The sequence below is a fragment of the Astatotilapia calliptera genome, chromosome 3 (assembly GCF_964374335.1).
Source record: "Astatotilapia calliptera chromosome 3, fAstCal68.1, whole genome shotgun sequence".
Taxonomy (NCBI): domain Eukaryota; kingdom Metazoa; phylum Chordata; class Actinopteri; order Cichliformes; family Cichlidae; genus Astatotilapia; species Astatotilapia calliptera.
In genome coordinates this window covers 45837700-45852066 of record NC_137424.1, presented here as the reverse complement: position 1 = coordinate 45852066, position 14367 = coordinate 45837700, and the positions used below count along the sequence as shown (strand labels likewise).

The following is a 14367-nucleotide window of genomic DNA, read 5'->3' as shown; positions in this document are numbered from 1 at the left end:
TCACGGCGAAACATGACGCCGTGAAGCACAATCTAACTGGAGAACCGGGGACCCTCTCCGCGAACGGGTTTTTCTCCCTAATTTAATGCTTTCTTTTAATGACATCGTTAACATTTCTCAACAAAAACACGAAAGTATCACTGATAATTCAACAATAAAATCGCTTCATGTTGTGGCCATCACACAGTGTTTTCCAAACTGATTCACGATCTGAAAGTGCGCAGATTTAACGTACATAATCCTTTGTTAGGTTTATTATTTTCATTTCACACGTAAAACACATTTATAGATTCATTCACCACTCCTGTTAGTTTTGGACGCGCTCGGCTCCAGCCAATCAGACGCAACCTGTGTAAGCAAAGGCTGATGGGAGAACGGAGAGACCCATTTATAAGAATAAGAAAATGAGGCGGAACTGATTGATTCTAATGCAGGTATGTAAAAAATACATATATTTAAAGTAATACCTTGATGTGTGTTTCAAAGTTTGTTTTTTCATAAAAGCTTCAAACAAACAGAGGTGACTGATCTCGGAAACGGTGTAATGTATTTAAAAATGGCTACAGCTACCGTCAGCATGCTTGCTAGGTAACGACTACACGTGTCTACTGCAGCATTAGCCATTTAATCCAACGATGATGGATTAAATCTATTACAAACGTTAAAGGACTTGTGTGCCGCAAAATACCCTCACATGGTGCGTAAAGCAGTTTTTGCGCTAAGAGTTCTGCTAGCTCTTTACAAACTGATGATGCTAACGTTAATTGCTAACATTAACCGGAGCGCCAAGACTGAAAATCATTTGAATTGCGTTAGTTATGTGTTTATGTCACTGAGTTCTGCAAAAATCTCTTTCCTCTTTAGCTTGAAAATGAGTGATTCAGAGGATCCCGAGCTGGAGGAAGAGCTTCAGGCTGCTGACGAACTCCTTCAAGATATGCAGGTAACATTTTTAGTGGAAACAGTTGTTAAAGAGGGAACACGCTTGTCTAATATTTTGTACGGAGTAAACGTTATGTTATTTGAATTTTTTTTAAAGTTTATGTCAAATTAAGTTGGTTAACTTAAGATGTTTGATAATCTTTGCTTTAATCATAGACTGTATTTTAGGTGTTCCCTTTTTTCCTTGTTAATTGCGTAGAATGATGCACAGAGTGAACCTCAGCCAAGACCAGTGCGCTGGAAAAAACGTGACAGACAGGGAGCTTTTATTCCTCAAAGACCATCAACCAGTCGAAGTACTAGTTGCATGCCACGTGGTCAGTGTTCACACAACCATTGATTTTATCTCACAACTTGTTTTCACCAAAGAATTTCAGTAAGTAAATATTCTTCATTCCCCCCCCCCCCCCCCAGTGTCCAGAGAGCAGCATCAATGTCCACGTGAAGAACCTAGTTATGTTGCCAGTGTCAACCCAACAAAAGGTACTTTACCTTCTTGTATATATTGTGATTTCTGTTTACTTTTATATTTGTTGTTATAGTTGAGTTATGCAGGGCTTTTGTGGAGTCCTAAGAAACATACTGCCTAGAGTGTTTTTCAGAGTTTCTTCCTTTCTTTATTTTTTTTCTGTTAGTGTATGGAACTGAGGTGCTTCGTCAGGAGCTCCTTCAGTTGTTGGAGGATGGAGAAGAGGACGCAGCCATGACTTGTGAGACGTCGTCTGAGTCAGCTGCTACTCACTGGGCGATCAGAAATATGGTGTCCTCGCAAAAGTGGAAAGAGGCCAGGCCTTGTCTTATAGACAATATGTTAGCTACTCTGGATCCACAGTCACACCGTGTGTGTCAGTGTGGCAAACAAGTAGTTGTGAGGTGTCTGGACTGCCTGCCTCTTCCATTCCTTTGTGCTGACTGTGATATTGCAGTTCACACACGCTTTGTCCTGCACAACAGAGAGGCAGTAACAGGAGGGTTTTTGCAGCCTTCATCAGAGTTTCACAAGCCAATAGGTACAGTTTTTAAGTCTTATGCATTTCTTGCTATGTATGAGTATGAGTGGGTGCTGTTATTGTATATTTATTGTGTATCAGTTAATTTCTAATTCTTTTTATATATATTGTGTGTTTTAATGTTAGTTCGGCTGTTGCCTGTGCAAAGGCCAGACCATGTGTGTGACTGCCCAGCAGGTAACATTGAGGTTTCACCCGGCGCAATTGTGGCTCTTGTAACCATAAATGGTAAGTTGCCCTTTTGTCACACACTACATACACAATAGATGTGTTTGGAGGTTTTATTGCAAATTGTGCATTGCTATCTTGGTTTTAATTACCCTCGGCCCGCAGTATATGTGGGCACCTGTCAAAGGTCATTTGGATTTACCAGACCGATTTGAAAACAACATGAAAAAAATGAATGCTTTGAGCCATGACTGAATTTATCCTTATCCTTTCTAAAGGCCGTTATAACCTTGCACTGCCAGTGGTGAGCTGCACCAGCTGTGGCCTAATGTGGTCCCCCTCAGTTAAGGACATCCTGGGTAGTGGATATTGGCCTGGCACCTTAAATTTCTGCACCCTGTTTTCAATGGATGTCTTTCAGTCTTTCTATGACATTAAGAAGGCTGCACCAGGGATGTCACTTAAGGCATTTGTCAAAATGCTGGATGAACGAACAGCCCATTTTGGAAGGGTGAGTTTCTAAATTTGCTAAGTTTAAGGAAATTGTGCAAATCAATGTTTATGATGACTGTCCTTGAATATTCTGTTGTATGTCCTCTATGTAAAAGAATGGCCGAATATCAGCTGATGCCTTCAGTAAAAGTTTCTTGGAGTGGAGTGCTGTAAAGTTTGAGGTGGACAGGATGTGCAAGGAGCCATGCTTTAGCTGCCCTGCCTGCACTCCAGACATGCTTGCCGTCTCAGTTGATGGAAACCGCAAGCTTTATCGCTTTCAGTCTAATGCAAGGTACGTTATGCATTGTGTACATAAGTCAAATATGGATTTGTAGAAAAATGTATTTTAATGTTTCTTTTCAAACAACTGTCACTGTGTTCGTTCAGCACTTCAGAGCAGGGGAACTTTGAAGGTGTCTTCATTGAAAAAGATGAGGAAGTTGCTGAGTTTGTGAAATACATCCAGAGACACACAAATCATGTAAGATACACATATATATATATATATATATATATATATATATATATATATATTAGTGCTGTTAGCGTTACTCTTGTTAAAATGACGTTAATGCCGTAACCATATACACATACGTGTGTGTGTGTGTGGACATATATGGATGGGTCGATATTTTTTTTATTTTTCTCTTGGTGTTGTCGTAATACTATTTACTTTACTTTATCTTAATGTTTACTTAATTTTGTCACCATGTGTATTTAAAAAAAACAACATGATTTTTATTTTGTGTTATCAGTGCTGTCCTGGGGAGATCTGAGGTCTTGTGTGACTCGAGGCTAATTCAGCTAATTGTTATGCGTTTGTTTTAAAAAGTTTGTCCCTGATAGGGCTTAATCATGTCATGTCTTTTATGTTAAAATCTTTGAGTGTATAGGTCCCGGGGAAAGGGTTGTGCGGATCTTCATCTTGGACTGCAGCAAAGGAGTCGTCCAAAAAGTCCACTGGGAAGTTGGATGAGGAGGGCATGGAAATAGCTGTTTGTCGCCACGGAGTCCTCTTAGCTGCATTGAACATGTTTCGAGGGGAGATCTTTGCTTACCCCCTTTTTCTCCAGAGGAAGTTGGCAGCTAGCATCCCAGGACATATTACGTTCCTTTGCTCCGATGTGGCCTGTAAATATTTCCCCTATTTAACCAAGGTGGCTCAGCAGTGCCCTGAGCTGAGGAACCTCTTGTCAATGCGTCCTTTTCTCTCCGTCATGCATGCAAAGGCTCACACTTGGAAATGCGAGGTATACTGCAGCTTGTAGTTTTGGATTAGTTTGAGACATTTTGTTATAAGGTTGAATGAATTCAGCAGTCATGTATTGTGACCTCCTTTCTATAGATCAAATGGGGAGGTGCGTTTCAGGATGGGGCCGGTTCAACAGTTGGAGAAGAGGTGGAACAAGTAAACAGTTTCCTGTCTAGGGCGGCCATCACAACGAAGTACATGTCTAAAGCAGGTGTGTGTCCGTGTCTGAGATTCCACTCAGTCTCCTGCTCATTAATTCTAATTTGTATACTAACTGAAATGCAGGGCGAACAGACATGCTGACCCTCCTGGCTTTGGGGTGGAACAAAAGGAAAGTGGAACAACTGGGCCGCACTTTGAGCCAGAGATATCTAAAGGTCATTTTTTCAACACCCATTTTAATGTGTGTGGTAATGGGGGGAAAACACCAGTACTCTTTTAATGTCAATATGAATGACATTTATGAATGCATTCTTAGATCATAAGGATCCTTAGAGAACAAGTGGAGAGCCTGAATGCGACCAGAAATGAGCTGGGTGTGGATGACGACACACTGCAGCAATGGGTGGCCGATGTGCAGAAATGGGCTGAAGGTGAGTCTCAATATAATGCACTCATGTATAACAATAGGACCCACCATGGCCTCATTAAAGAACTTAGAGTTAAGATCTTTCTGACAGTGTCAACAAACAATGAAAAATAAGCCTTGTAAAAGCAAATTTATGGCAGAGTTGTTGCGTTTCATCAAATTGGATAGAACCTGGGTTGAAATGATGTCGTACTAGTTGGTTTTATAAACCTGAACACCAACATACTTGTTATCTCATGATTATCATGAGATAGCAGCACATGAAGGCTCCAGATGTCTTATAATGAATGTCATCAAGTCAGTGATTACAGAGTCCACTGTAGTTTGGTGACTGTTACTCATCCTGTATTCTGATTAATATTCCTCTCACTTAGAAAGTGATCAAACTGATGGCAGCCTTGGAGCGTTGCAGGCACGAGTAGAGGAGCTTGTCGTCATCATCAGAGTGCGAACACAAAGTCTTTACAGACAAAATGGTACGTCCCAGTTTCTTTGAAACGGACCGTTTGATGCTCAGTTTGTACAGCTTGTGCAGCTACTTTGTAAACAGAATCAAATCAGATCCAGGTTTGTTTAAGCTGGATGTGATTTGTTCTAGCAAACAAATTGATGAGTGTAGATTAAAATGAAACTATATACATTATGTGAAGGTGTGAATTTTTTATGATTATTTACAGATAGCAACAAGAGGTGACACAGAATTCGCAAGGTCATCTTAGTTGAGAAGAAACGCTTGGCGGCTGCTGTTGACGACTACAACAAGCTCGCTGAACCAACAAAGCAAATCGTATCCAGTGATGCCCTCATGCAGACCGATATTTGGCCCTGGCAGAGCACAAGTGAACGTAAGCTCTTGATTTATAAATATCCTTTTTAAACAAGCTCCCAGTATCTGAGCAGTAGTTGAATGTTTTGTTCTTGAATCATAATATGCTGCTATGTTTTCCCATCTGATGTTGTTAAACTGTAGCTGCTGCTGACCTCCGGACAAAGAGAAAGGTCTTTGAGAAGGTGATGGCTGTGAGGCGCCTGAGAGAGGAGGAGATGATCCTTTGCAGGGAGATGCGGCATCACTGGACAGTGTTGCGAATGCGTTCTGTGGTGTTGGGGACAATCTCCTCAGACTGTAAGCACTTTATTTATTTATTAATTTTTTGATGAATCGATTGAAAATAAGAGCAGATGCTAAAGTCTTACTGGATCTTTTACCTATATCTAGATTGCTAGCTAACACTGCCTTCTCCCTTTTAAAAAAATGTTTAATTACAGCATCCTAATTCCTTGTGTTTATGAGGTGATGTTTTTTTGTTGTTTGTTTTTTTTACTTTTCTCATATTTATTTGTTTTGTTCTTTTTACAGCCTCCTTTGTTGGCATGTCGGAGGATGCACAGAAGGGACTCTGTAGCCTGGTGTTAAAAAAACAAAGTGAACTGAAAGCTGAAATGCTCAAAGTAAAGGACGTGTACAAGAGAATCCTCAGCCACCAACCACTCCTGGAAATGGACTCGGAGGAGGACATTCCAGACGATGCCACTGAGAGTGATTTGAGCACTTCTGCTGAAGACTGATTGTGTCATCATTGATGTTATGTTTGGTAAAATAAAAAGTTAATCACATCTCTGTTTAATGTGATTTTTCAACAGACATTTTACATTTTGAGAAGAAAAATGGAATTTCCTTGGTGCAGTTGTTTACCCTGAATCATTATTTCCCATCTAATTTAATGACTAGTGTACATGTTCAGATACGATAACATAATTTAATTTATGGGATGCTTTCTGGGCTGCTCAAATAATCACAAAATTTAAAAGCACCAGGCAGCACACTCACAAGTAAATTTTTTGTTCAGTGTTTTGTCGAAGAAATCAACAAGTACAACTGAGATGTTTGCTGTAGTGGTGTGTTTGTTAAGAAGCATGCCAGCACACTGGTGAACTGACAGTCCCAGAATGCACCCAAGCCATTGACTCGCCCCAGAGCAAATGAAATTGCTTATCTAGAAAGACAACCGTCATCAAAGAAGAAGTAAAAGAGTAGGGAAAAAAATGGTAAGGGAAGGTACTGTGGGGTAGGAAAGAAAGGCCAGAGCTGTGCAAAATGACCTCCAGCAGGCCACAAATGTGCACGTCCGCTCAAACGGTCAGAAATGGACTCCATGAGGGTGGTATGAGGGCCCGACGTCCACAGGTGGGGTTGTGCTTACAGCCCAACACAGTGCCGTATGTTTGGCATTTGCCAGACAACACAAAGATTGGCAACTTTGCCACTGGCGGCCTGTGCTCCTCACAGATGAAAGCAGGTTCACACTGAGCACTTGTGACAGTCTGGAGACGCTGTGGAGAACCTTCTGCTTCCTGCAACATCCTCCAGCATGAGTTTGGCAGTGGGTCCGTTTTGGTGTGGGGTGGCATTTCTTTGGGGAGCAGCACAGCCCTCCATGTGTTCGGCAGAGGTAGCCTGACTGCCATTAGGTACTGAGATGAGATCCTCAGACCCCTTGTGAGACCATATGCTGGTGCGGTTGGCCCCGGGTTCCTCCTAATGCAAGACAATCCTAGACCTCATGTGGCTGGAGTGTGTCAGCAGTTCCTGCAAGACGAAGGCATTGATGCTGTGGACTGGCCCGCCCATTCCCCAGAACTGAATCCAATTGAGGACATCTGGGACATTATGTCTCGCTCCATCCACCAACTGCACCACAAAATGTCCAGGAGTGGGCAGATGCTTTAGTCCTGGAGTCTGGGAGGAGATCCATCAGGAGAGCATCTGCCACTTCATCAGGAGCATGCCCAGGTGTTGTAGGGAGGTCATACAGGCATGTGGAGGCCACACAGACTAGTGAGCCTCATTTTGACATGTTTTGAGGACATTACATAAAACCAGATTAATGATTCTGTATTGCATTGATCAAGGAACCAACCCAATAGGAGCTAAAGGAATCCTCTTGACATTACTTCACTCAGTAAGTTTATACTATGTTTAATGTGCATTTTCTTCATCAGTTTAGAACATAACATGTTAGCGCTCCCTGGTCCTTTTTGGAGACAGATCCTGAGACAGCAGGCAGCTATGGAGAACTCGTGTCAGCTGTGGTAATTAAGGAATACTTTGATTTAATATTGATTTCATGACAACTATCCTCTGGCACATATTCCTGGATATATATAATGACATAAGTAAACTCCCATTTTAGAATCATTGCCTTCTTTGATCTGACTTATTGCCTCAGACTTTGGCCCTGTGTCCCCAAAAGTATAGAAAATCCATGACACTGAGTAAGAGGCCTTTATCATGTTATAAGTGAGAGAGTTTGGTGTAACAGTGGTTGAACATGCCAAATCAATCCACAACATACTGCCATTCCCCAGCTGTAACCTGCATATGCATCAAACCAAAATCCAGTATCATAGCCACAAAAAAGACATAAAGATTAGGTTAAAAGGGTTGTCTCATTTTGCCAGATAGCTTCATCCCAAAAAAGATAAACATTCTTCAAAAACAAAAGTTTGTGAATATTTGCTGTATTGCCAGGCCTAAACCAACCTGTTAAACTTATCAAATTATTGTCATAGATACAAACCTATTGATTGAAACAGAATAATCCATTGAAGCCTCCATCATCATCCACAATCACTGTTACTGTTCAGATTATTTTATCTCTGTTTTCCTCTAGAATGTTTTGAAAATCAGCATTTGATCAACAGACTTTTTAAAAGTTTATTTTGATCCTATTGTTTACGTGTGTAATTGCATTTTTATTGAAATTATGACAGGAAAACCCTCAATCAAATTGTATCTTTGATATCTAATAATAATATTAACAATAATGTTACATATGTAATATGTACACAATAATATTGTGCAAACAAACAAGCAGTTAACTTTGCTTTAGGCTCCCATACACAGTAGGTGTTACTTACTATACGTGCAGTGCAGTATTACTTTACCTTGTAATATGTTATAATAAGCAAGTCACTTCTATATTTATGAGGATGTAGACAATAATGTTGGCTGATATGTAAAACTATGAGATGTCGAGTGCAGGGAAGATATTATTGATCGATCAGATTCATGAATATGTTAGGTACTTAAGCCACAATTAGAGAGTGAAACAGAGACTGACACTGGTTGAAATGTATAGTAAATATTTTATTTTGAACTTTTATGCTGAACTACAAGCTGTGAACTGTGCGATCTCTGCGACCTGTGGTGCCTGGTTTACTGTGTGTAAAACTGCGCAGGTTCCCATGTGTCATCCCACACTTTGCCACTGTCAGGAGAAAAACATAACAAACAACAACGACAACCACACACAAAATAGGACAATTTAGGTTGTGACATATGACAATTTTTTAGGATGAAATATCTTCTATATTCATGTCATGCTTTATACACCTTCATTGTAATATAAATTAATCAAATCAAGTCAGAGAGTATTAATATATGTAGTAGATGTCAAGCAGGACCACAGCAGCAGCCACGATCCATTGGAACCTGCTGGATGAGAGAGCACAGAAACTCCAGGGAAGAAGTTTAGTTAGTAACATGCATGAACTGCATTACTGAGACATGTATGTTTACAGATGGTGGTGAGGGAGAGGGGGAGAGTTTTCAGTAAAAGGAGACGTGACTGCATCTTCAACCAATACTGAGCCTGCATAACCCTGAAAGAGACAGAGAGAGAGGGGGGGGACACTAACCCCCAGCAGTCTGGTCCTATTACAGCATAACTAAGGGCTGAGCTGAACCAGCCCCAACTATAAGCTCTATAAAGAAGTAAAGTCTTATGCCTACTCTTAAAAGTGTTGACCATGTCCACCTCCAAAACTCATAATGGACTTTGGAGGTGGACAGCTATCAAGCTCCTCACAGAAGAGGAGCTCGATAGCTAAAAGCTCCCAATTTACTTTAGTCCAAATACATGAATTCAAATTGAGTTGATAACTATTTATCAACAATATGAATGTCTGTTCCCGTCCAACAAAGTTGTTACTACATACCATGTTGAGCAAGGCTTCCACTTGACTTTAACTTCTTCTTTTTCCTGAAAAACATGATATAAACAAACAATTAATTAAGAAAGACATGCAAGTTGCATACAAAAAGGAGCTTATAAACATTTGTGTACTATTGAATGGCTCAATATATTATACAATTAGTTTACAAAAACATAAGAACCACTACAATGCTTGTACTGCCAGCATCGAGTGCATGTCAGCAAAGCAACACTGCTTACATTGTGGCTCACAAGCAAAACTAACTGAAGCAGATGTTACTGAATGGGAAGGAGCACCTCCACATCAATCACTCCTTCTGAGCATGATGTCAGGAGGACTTTAAAGAACGTAAACATCAGGAAGGCAGCATGACCAGGTCGTATCAGGTGGTCTGTTCTTATTTAATGTCCTATTTGGAGTGAAATCCTGACTCAGTGGCTGAATTAGTGTAGATTCATCAAATACAAAAGCTTATGGATATTCAGTCAGGCACAGTTCAAATCCGGGAAGTCCAAAGACGCAAACAAATCTGCACAACAGCAGGCTAAATTACTTACATTTACAACTCTCCTGTCTACTATCTCTTCATATTTGAAAATCTTCTGTGTACGGTGTTTTCGGCATTCTGAAAAATAACAAATGAAATATTTACATGAGTTCTGTAAAACTGGAAAAAATGCAAAAATTAAGAAAAAGAAATCTTAACAAACTTAACGAACATGTCATGTGTTTCGTACATTTACAATACCATAACGTCTAACCTTTCCTTGTCCTTTTTTTGTTTGGGACATCCGAGGTGTACACCATAGAAATTGAGGGAGATGCAGGATGTGGAGATGGAGAGGAGGATGCAGGAGAAAGCAGAGATGAAGAGGAGGATGCAGGAGGAAGCAGAGATGGAGAGGAGGATGCAGGAGGAAGCAGAGATGGAGAGGAGGATGCAGGATGAAGCAGAGATGGAGAGGAGGATGCAGGAGAAAGCAGAGACAGAGAGGAATATGCAGGAGGAAGCAGAGATGGAGAGGAGGATGCAGGAGGAAGCAGAGATGGAGAGGAGGATGCAGGAGGAAGCAGAGATGAAGAGGAGGATGCAGGAGGCTGACAGAGGGAAGATGTTGGTACAGGCTCTAAATGAAGAATAAATTCCTCGTTTAGAGCCTCTGGGTCTGGGACTGGTCCAGCATCGACACTGTCAGCAGAGGATGGTCCAGCTGCTGGTGTAGAACTTTTAGCAGGAGGTGAAGCTTGTAATTCTGAAAAATTTTAAATATTAAACATTCATTAAAATGGGTTGAAAAAATGTACAGTACACATAAACACATAATAAGTAGTGATTTGCATGTTTTCAGTTAAGTTTTTACTAAAGATACAACTGGTAAATATTGGCATCAAATAAGTCATCTCGCACACTCACTGACCCAAATAATTCAGTACAAGTGCCCTCTAGGGTAGTGTGACATCTGTAGTGCTTTTCTACATTGTACATTAAAAAATTAATGAGTGTGACTATAAATCCAGATAGATAATGACTTTTTCCTCTGATGACACTACTTTCCTGACTTTGTAGTGAATAACATTTGACACTTCAAGCTAGTACTGTGACTTAGGAGTTTTGTACAATGGTGATGCTAACTACCTCAGGGAGGTAATCAGGTAACCTCTTAAGAAGTATATAAGTTATTTAAGAATCTTGGTGTTCATATTGGTAACATTATATAACATTTGTTATACTAGAAAGTCTCGAAGAGAATTATCAGGTCTGGTTTTCGTGAAGATTTTTAAAATTACATTTGTATATACATGAATGTGAAAGACCATACTATACACACACACATACAAAATTGTTCAGGTGGGTAACACCAGAGGTTCAGTATGGCTAGCTTTGGTGATGTGACCGACACATGGGGAGGTAATAAGGCAGATATAACACTATTTTCATGTTAGCAACAGGACATGTAGGGCAGCTGTCACCTCACAGCAAGAAGGTTACTGGTCTGAACCTTGGCTGAATAATAGAATAGAACAGAATAGAGTAGAGTAGAACAGAATAGCTGGTGACTGTTAACTATCCTCATCCTCACCATCTTGTTTGTCTCTATGTACCCCGTGATGATCTGCCTTCTTATCTAGGGTGTACCATGAGTATCACCCAAAGACAGCTAGGATAGGCTACCTGATAAGGACACCTGGTTACAGATAATGGACAAAGCATATCTTACTTCTCAGAAGGTGTTCATAAAGCTTCCTCATCTTCATGAGGATGTCACGTGCAGCACCTTCCGCTGGTTCGATCTGAGTGATCACGTCCCCTACTATACGGCCCTTACGGTCAAACTGTCCAAGAAACAGAATTGGTTGGTAGCCCAGGGCATGTAGCTTTGAAACCTGCAAGAACAACAAAGAAAAACATGCAGCCAGTCTTTCATGTAAGCAAATTGATGTATAACAAACCTTTAAGTTTCACATCTTTGTTGTTTTATTGTTGTCGATAGTTAAAAAGTATTTATGGTGACCAAACCTGTAAATGTATGATAAAATCCATCTTGAAATGTTTTGTCTCTCAGTTAATAGCCGATTAAATTAAAAATCAGAAGTAGCTTGAATAAAAATAGTTTTTAACAAGTTTTTTCTAGTTGGATGTCTTTAGTGTGATGATGTTATTCTGATGTGAATAACTTTTTTATTTATGCTCTTTTATAAATTAATATTTTATGTGTATATACATGTCTTGTTAGTTTCTTACTTCATGATATACAAGAAAACATTGACAACTGTGATTAATAAAGAATTGTCTACCAGACCAACCACTTATTAGATCAGAACTTTTAAACTTACTGACAACTGGGCTGAATTAACCACCCTGCTCGCATTTCTGTTTTTTTTAACAGAGGCAGCCCAGTTACTGTTTTTAAACTGTTCTTGTTTTTTTTTCAATCCCTCCTTTAGGTTCAGGCTGCCCAGACATCCACTGCATGTCTTCCTGTTGCAGGTGTTTGGGGCCTGACAGGAAGGGCATGGTTTGGTTTTTGGCTTTGTCATTTCTGCAAATGAAAATGGAACATGTAGGGATTATTTCAGGTCTGTTTTGGTGAAACGATTACAAAAATAATTTATGACCAAAGAAATAACTTATATTACGAGGCAGTATTACACCATATTTAGAAAAAAAAATCAATTACGAGATTAAAGTCATTAATATTGAGTTAATTACGTGAATAGGGTTAAAAAAAAACCTGAATTGATTACAGAAAAGATACATTGCTAAAATAGAGCAGTACTAACATTAGCTGGGTGGCCAAGCAAGTGTCTTACACATGAGAATACATCACAAAAAAATTTAAATAAACTTTTGCAGAAGTAGTTCTCTTGGTACACAGACTGCTCTGTGAAAACATTTCAAGTTTAATATCAGTTTAATATCACTGAAATTAATATTTCAGTGAACATGCAAATTACCCACAGTTTATCACAACTTACTTAGCTAGGATCTGCCTCGTGTCCAGTCGAAAACTTCGCTGCAGGACCGTGAGTTGAAAGATACATTTACTACGACTCCCAAGATGCATTGCAGTAAAAACCATCCAATCGCCTTGCTTAAGATCTGTTGACGTGTCGCTAAAGGCGCGCTGTAGATAAATATTGCAATTTGTAAAAAATAAAATACTACAATTTGCATTTTTTAATTACATAATTAAACACTGGGCCAGTTTAATTTCGTATTATCGCTGGTTATTATTTTAGAGTAAATAAAGGAATAACGGGTAGCACCAAGCTGTTGTCATCTTCATTTCCATAGCGACGGCGGTTGAGGATTATGGGTAGTGTGCAGTTACGGGATTAGTGCGTCTGCGTAAATTGGTCTGATTGGTTGGAGCCGAGCGCATCCAAAACTAGCAGGAGTGGTGAATGAATCTATAAATGTGTTTTACGTGTGAAATGAAAATAATAAACCTAACAAAGGATTATGTACGTTAAATCTGCGCACTTTCAGATCGTGAATCAGTTTGGAAAACACTGTGTGATGGCCACAACATGAAGCGATTTTATTGTTGAATTATCAGTGATACTTTCGTGTTTTTGTTGAGAAATGTTAACGATGTCATTAAAAGAAAGCATTAAATTAGGGAGAAAAACCCGTTCGCGGAGAGGGTCCCCGGTTCTCCAGTTAGATTGTGCTTCACGGCGTCATGTTTCGCCGTGACGGGGTTATTATTGGAGTAAATGGATGGCTGGAGCCTCTGCTCGAAGCGTCTCTGATCACCGCGAGCGGGTTCATATTGGAATGAATTGACAACCCACAGCGTCACATAAAAACGTGGAAGGGTACCTTAGGCGTCAGCATGAGAAGTTAAGGGACGTGACAAATCGTCATTATTTTACGCGTTGGGAGTGAGAACGGGTTGTCCATTGACCTCTAGGTGGCACTTGCCTTAGTCAGACTCTTGTTTTAGGGTGTTGACTGTTGTTTCATATTGTTATAAATTATTATAGAACGGCGGTTAGAGTCCGCTAAGAAGCGCATTGCTCAGAGGTAACGCTTGCCGGGGTTGGGGACGCTCAATGCCCGTCCTCTTTGAGGGATAGTCAGTTGGTTTACTGTGGAGCCTGGGGCACTCCAGAACAACTAAGTGGTTTCACCACTTCACCGTCAGATACGGTGTTATGCGCTTTTTTGGATACTGTTCAATTGAGTTAGGGACTTTAGGGATTAGGCCAGATACAGTTAGAGTCTGATACTGGTTGATTGATTACAAAAAAGTGAGACTTTCTTCGGTAAGACCTGTTATTTTAAATTTGTCGAAATTGTGTAGGTGATCTTTAGAAATTAGGTCAGAAACTGTTCCAGAAGTAACAGATACTGTTTGATTGATTACAAAAAAGTGAGACTTTCTTCGGTAAGACCCGTTATATTA

General features: G+C 40.0%; 2 protein-coding genes across 3 annotated transcripts; one reads left to right on the top strand and one right to left on the bottom strand.

Moving 5' to 3' along the window:
• The first annotated feature begins 2144 nt into the window (after positions 1–2144).
• LOC113015170 (uncharacterized) lies at positions 2145–4194 on the top strand. Of its 2 annotated transcripts, none has more exons than XR_013906095.1 (5): positions 2145–2631; positions 2729–2907; positions 3003–3096; positions 3502–3865; positions 3961–4194. XR_013906095.1 is itself a non-coding variant. In XM_080298439.1 (5 exons), the coding sequence occupies exons 1-5, from the start codon at positions 2368–2370 to the stop codon at positions 4168–4170; spliced, it is 1104 nt and encodes a 367-aa protein (XP_080154565.1). In that variant the 5' UTR covers positions 2194–2367; the 3' UTR covers positions 4171–4191. The 2 variants fall into 2 exon arrangements, 1 of the variants encoding a protein (XP_080154565.1); XM_080298439.1 differs by having other exon boundaries at positions 2194–2631; positions 3509–3865; positions 3961–4191.
• A 4391-nt stretch (positions 4195–8585) lies between these two features.
• On the bottom strand, positions 8586–13203 carry LOC145419342 (uncharacterized). The gene is made up of 5 exons (XM_080298442.1): positions 12290–13203; positions 11674–11839; positions 10216–10707; positions 10012–10079; positions 8586–9501 (listed from the first exon to the last, which is right to left on the bottom strand). Exons 1-5 carry the CDS (start codon positions 12491–12493, stop codon positions 9409–9411), a joined length of 1023 nt encoding a protein of 340 aa, XP_080154568.1. The 5' UTR covers positions 12494–13203; the 3' UTR covers positions 8586–9408.
• Positions 13204–14367: the final 1164 nt, after the last annotated feature.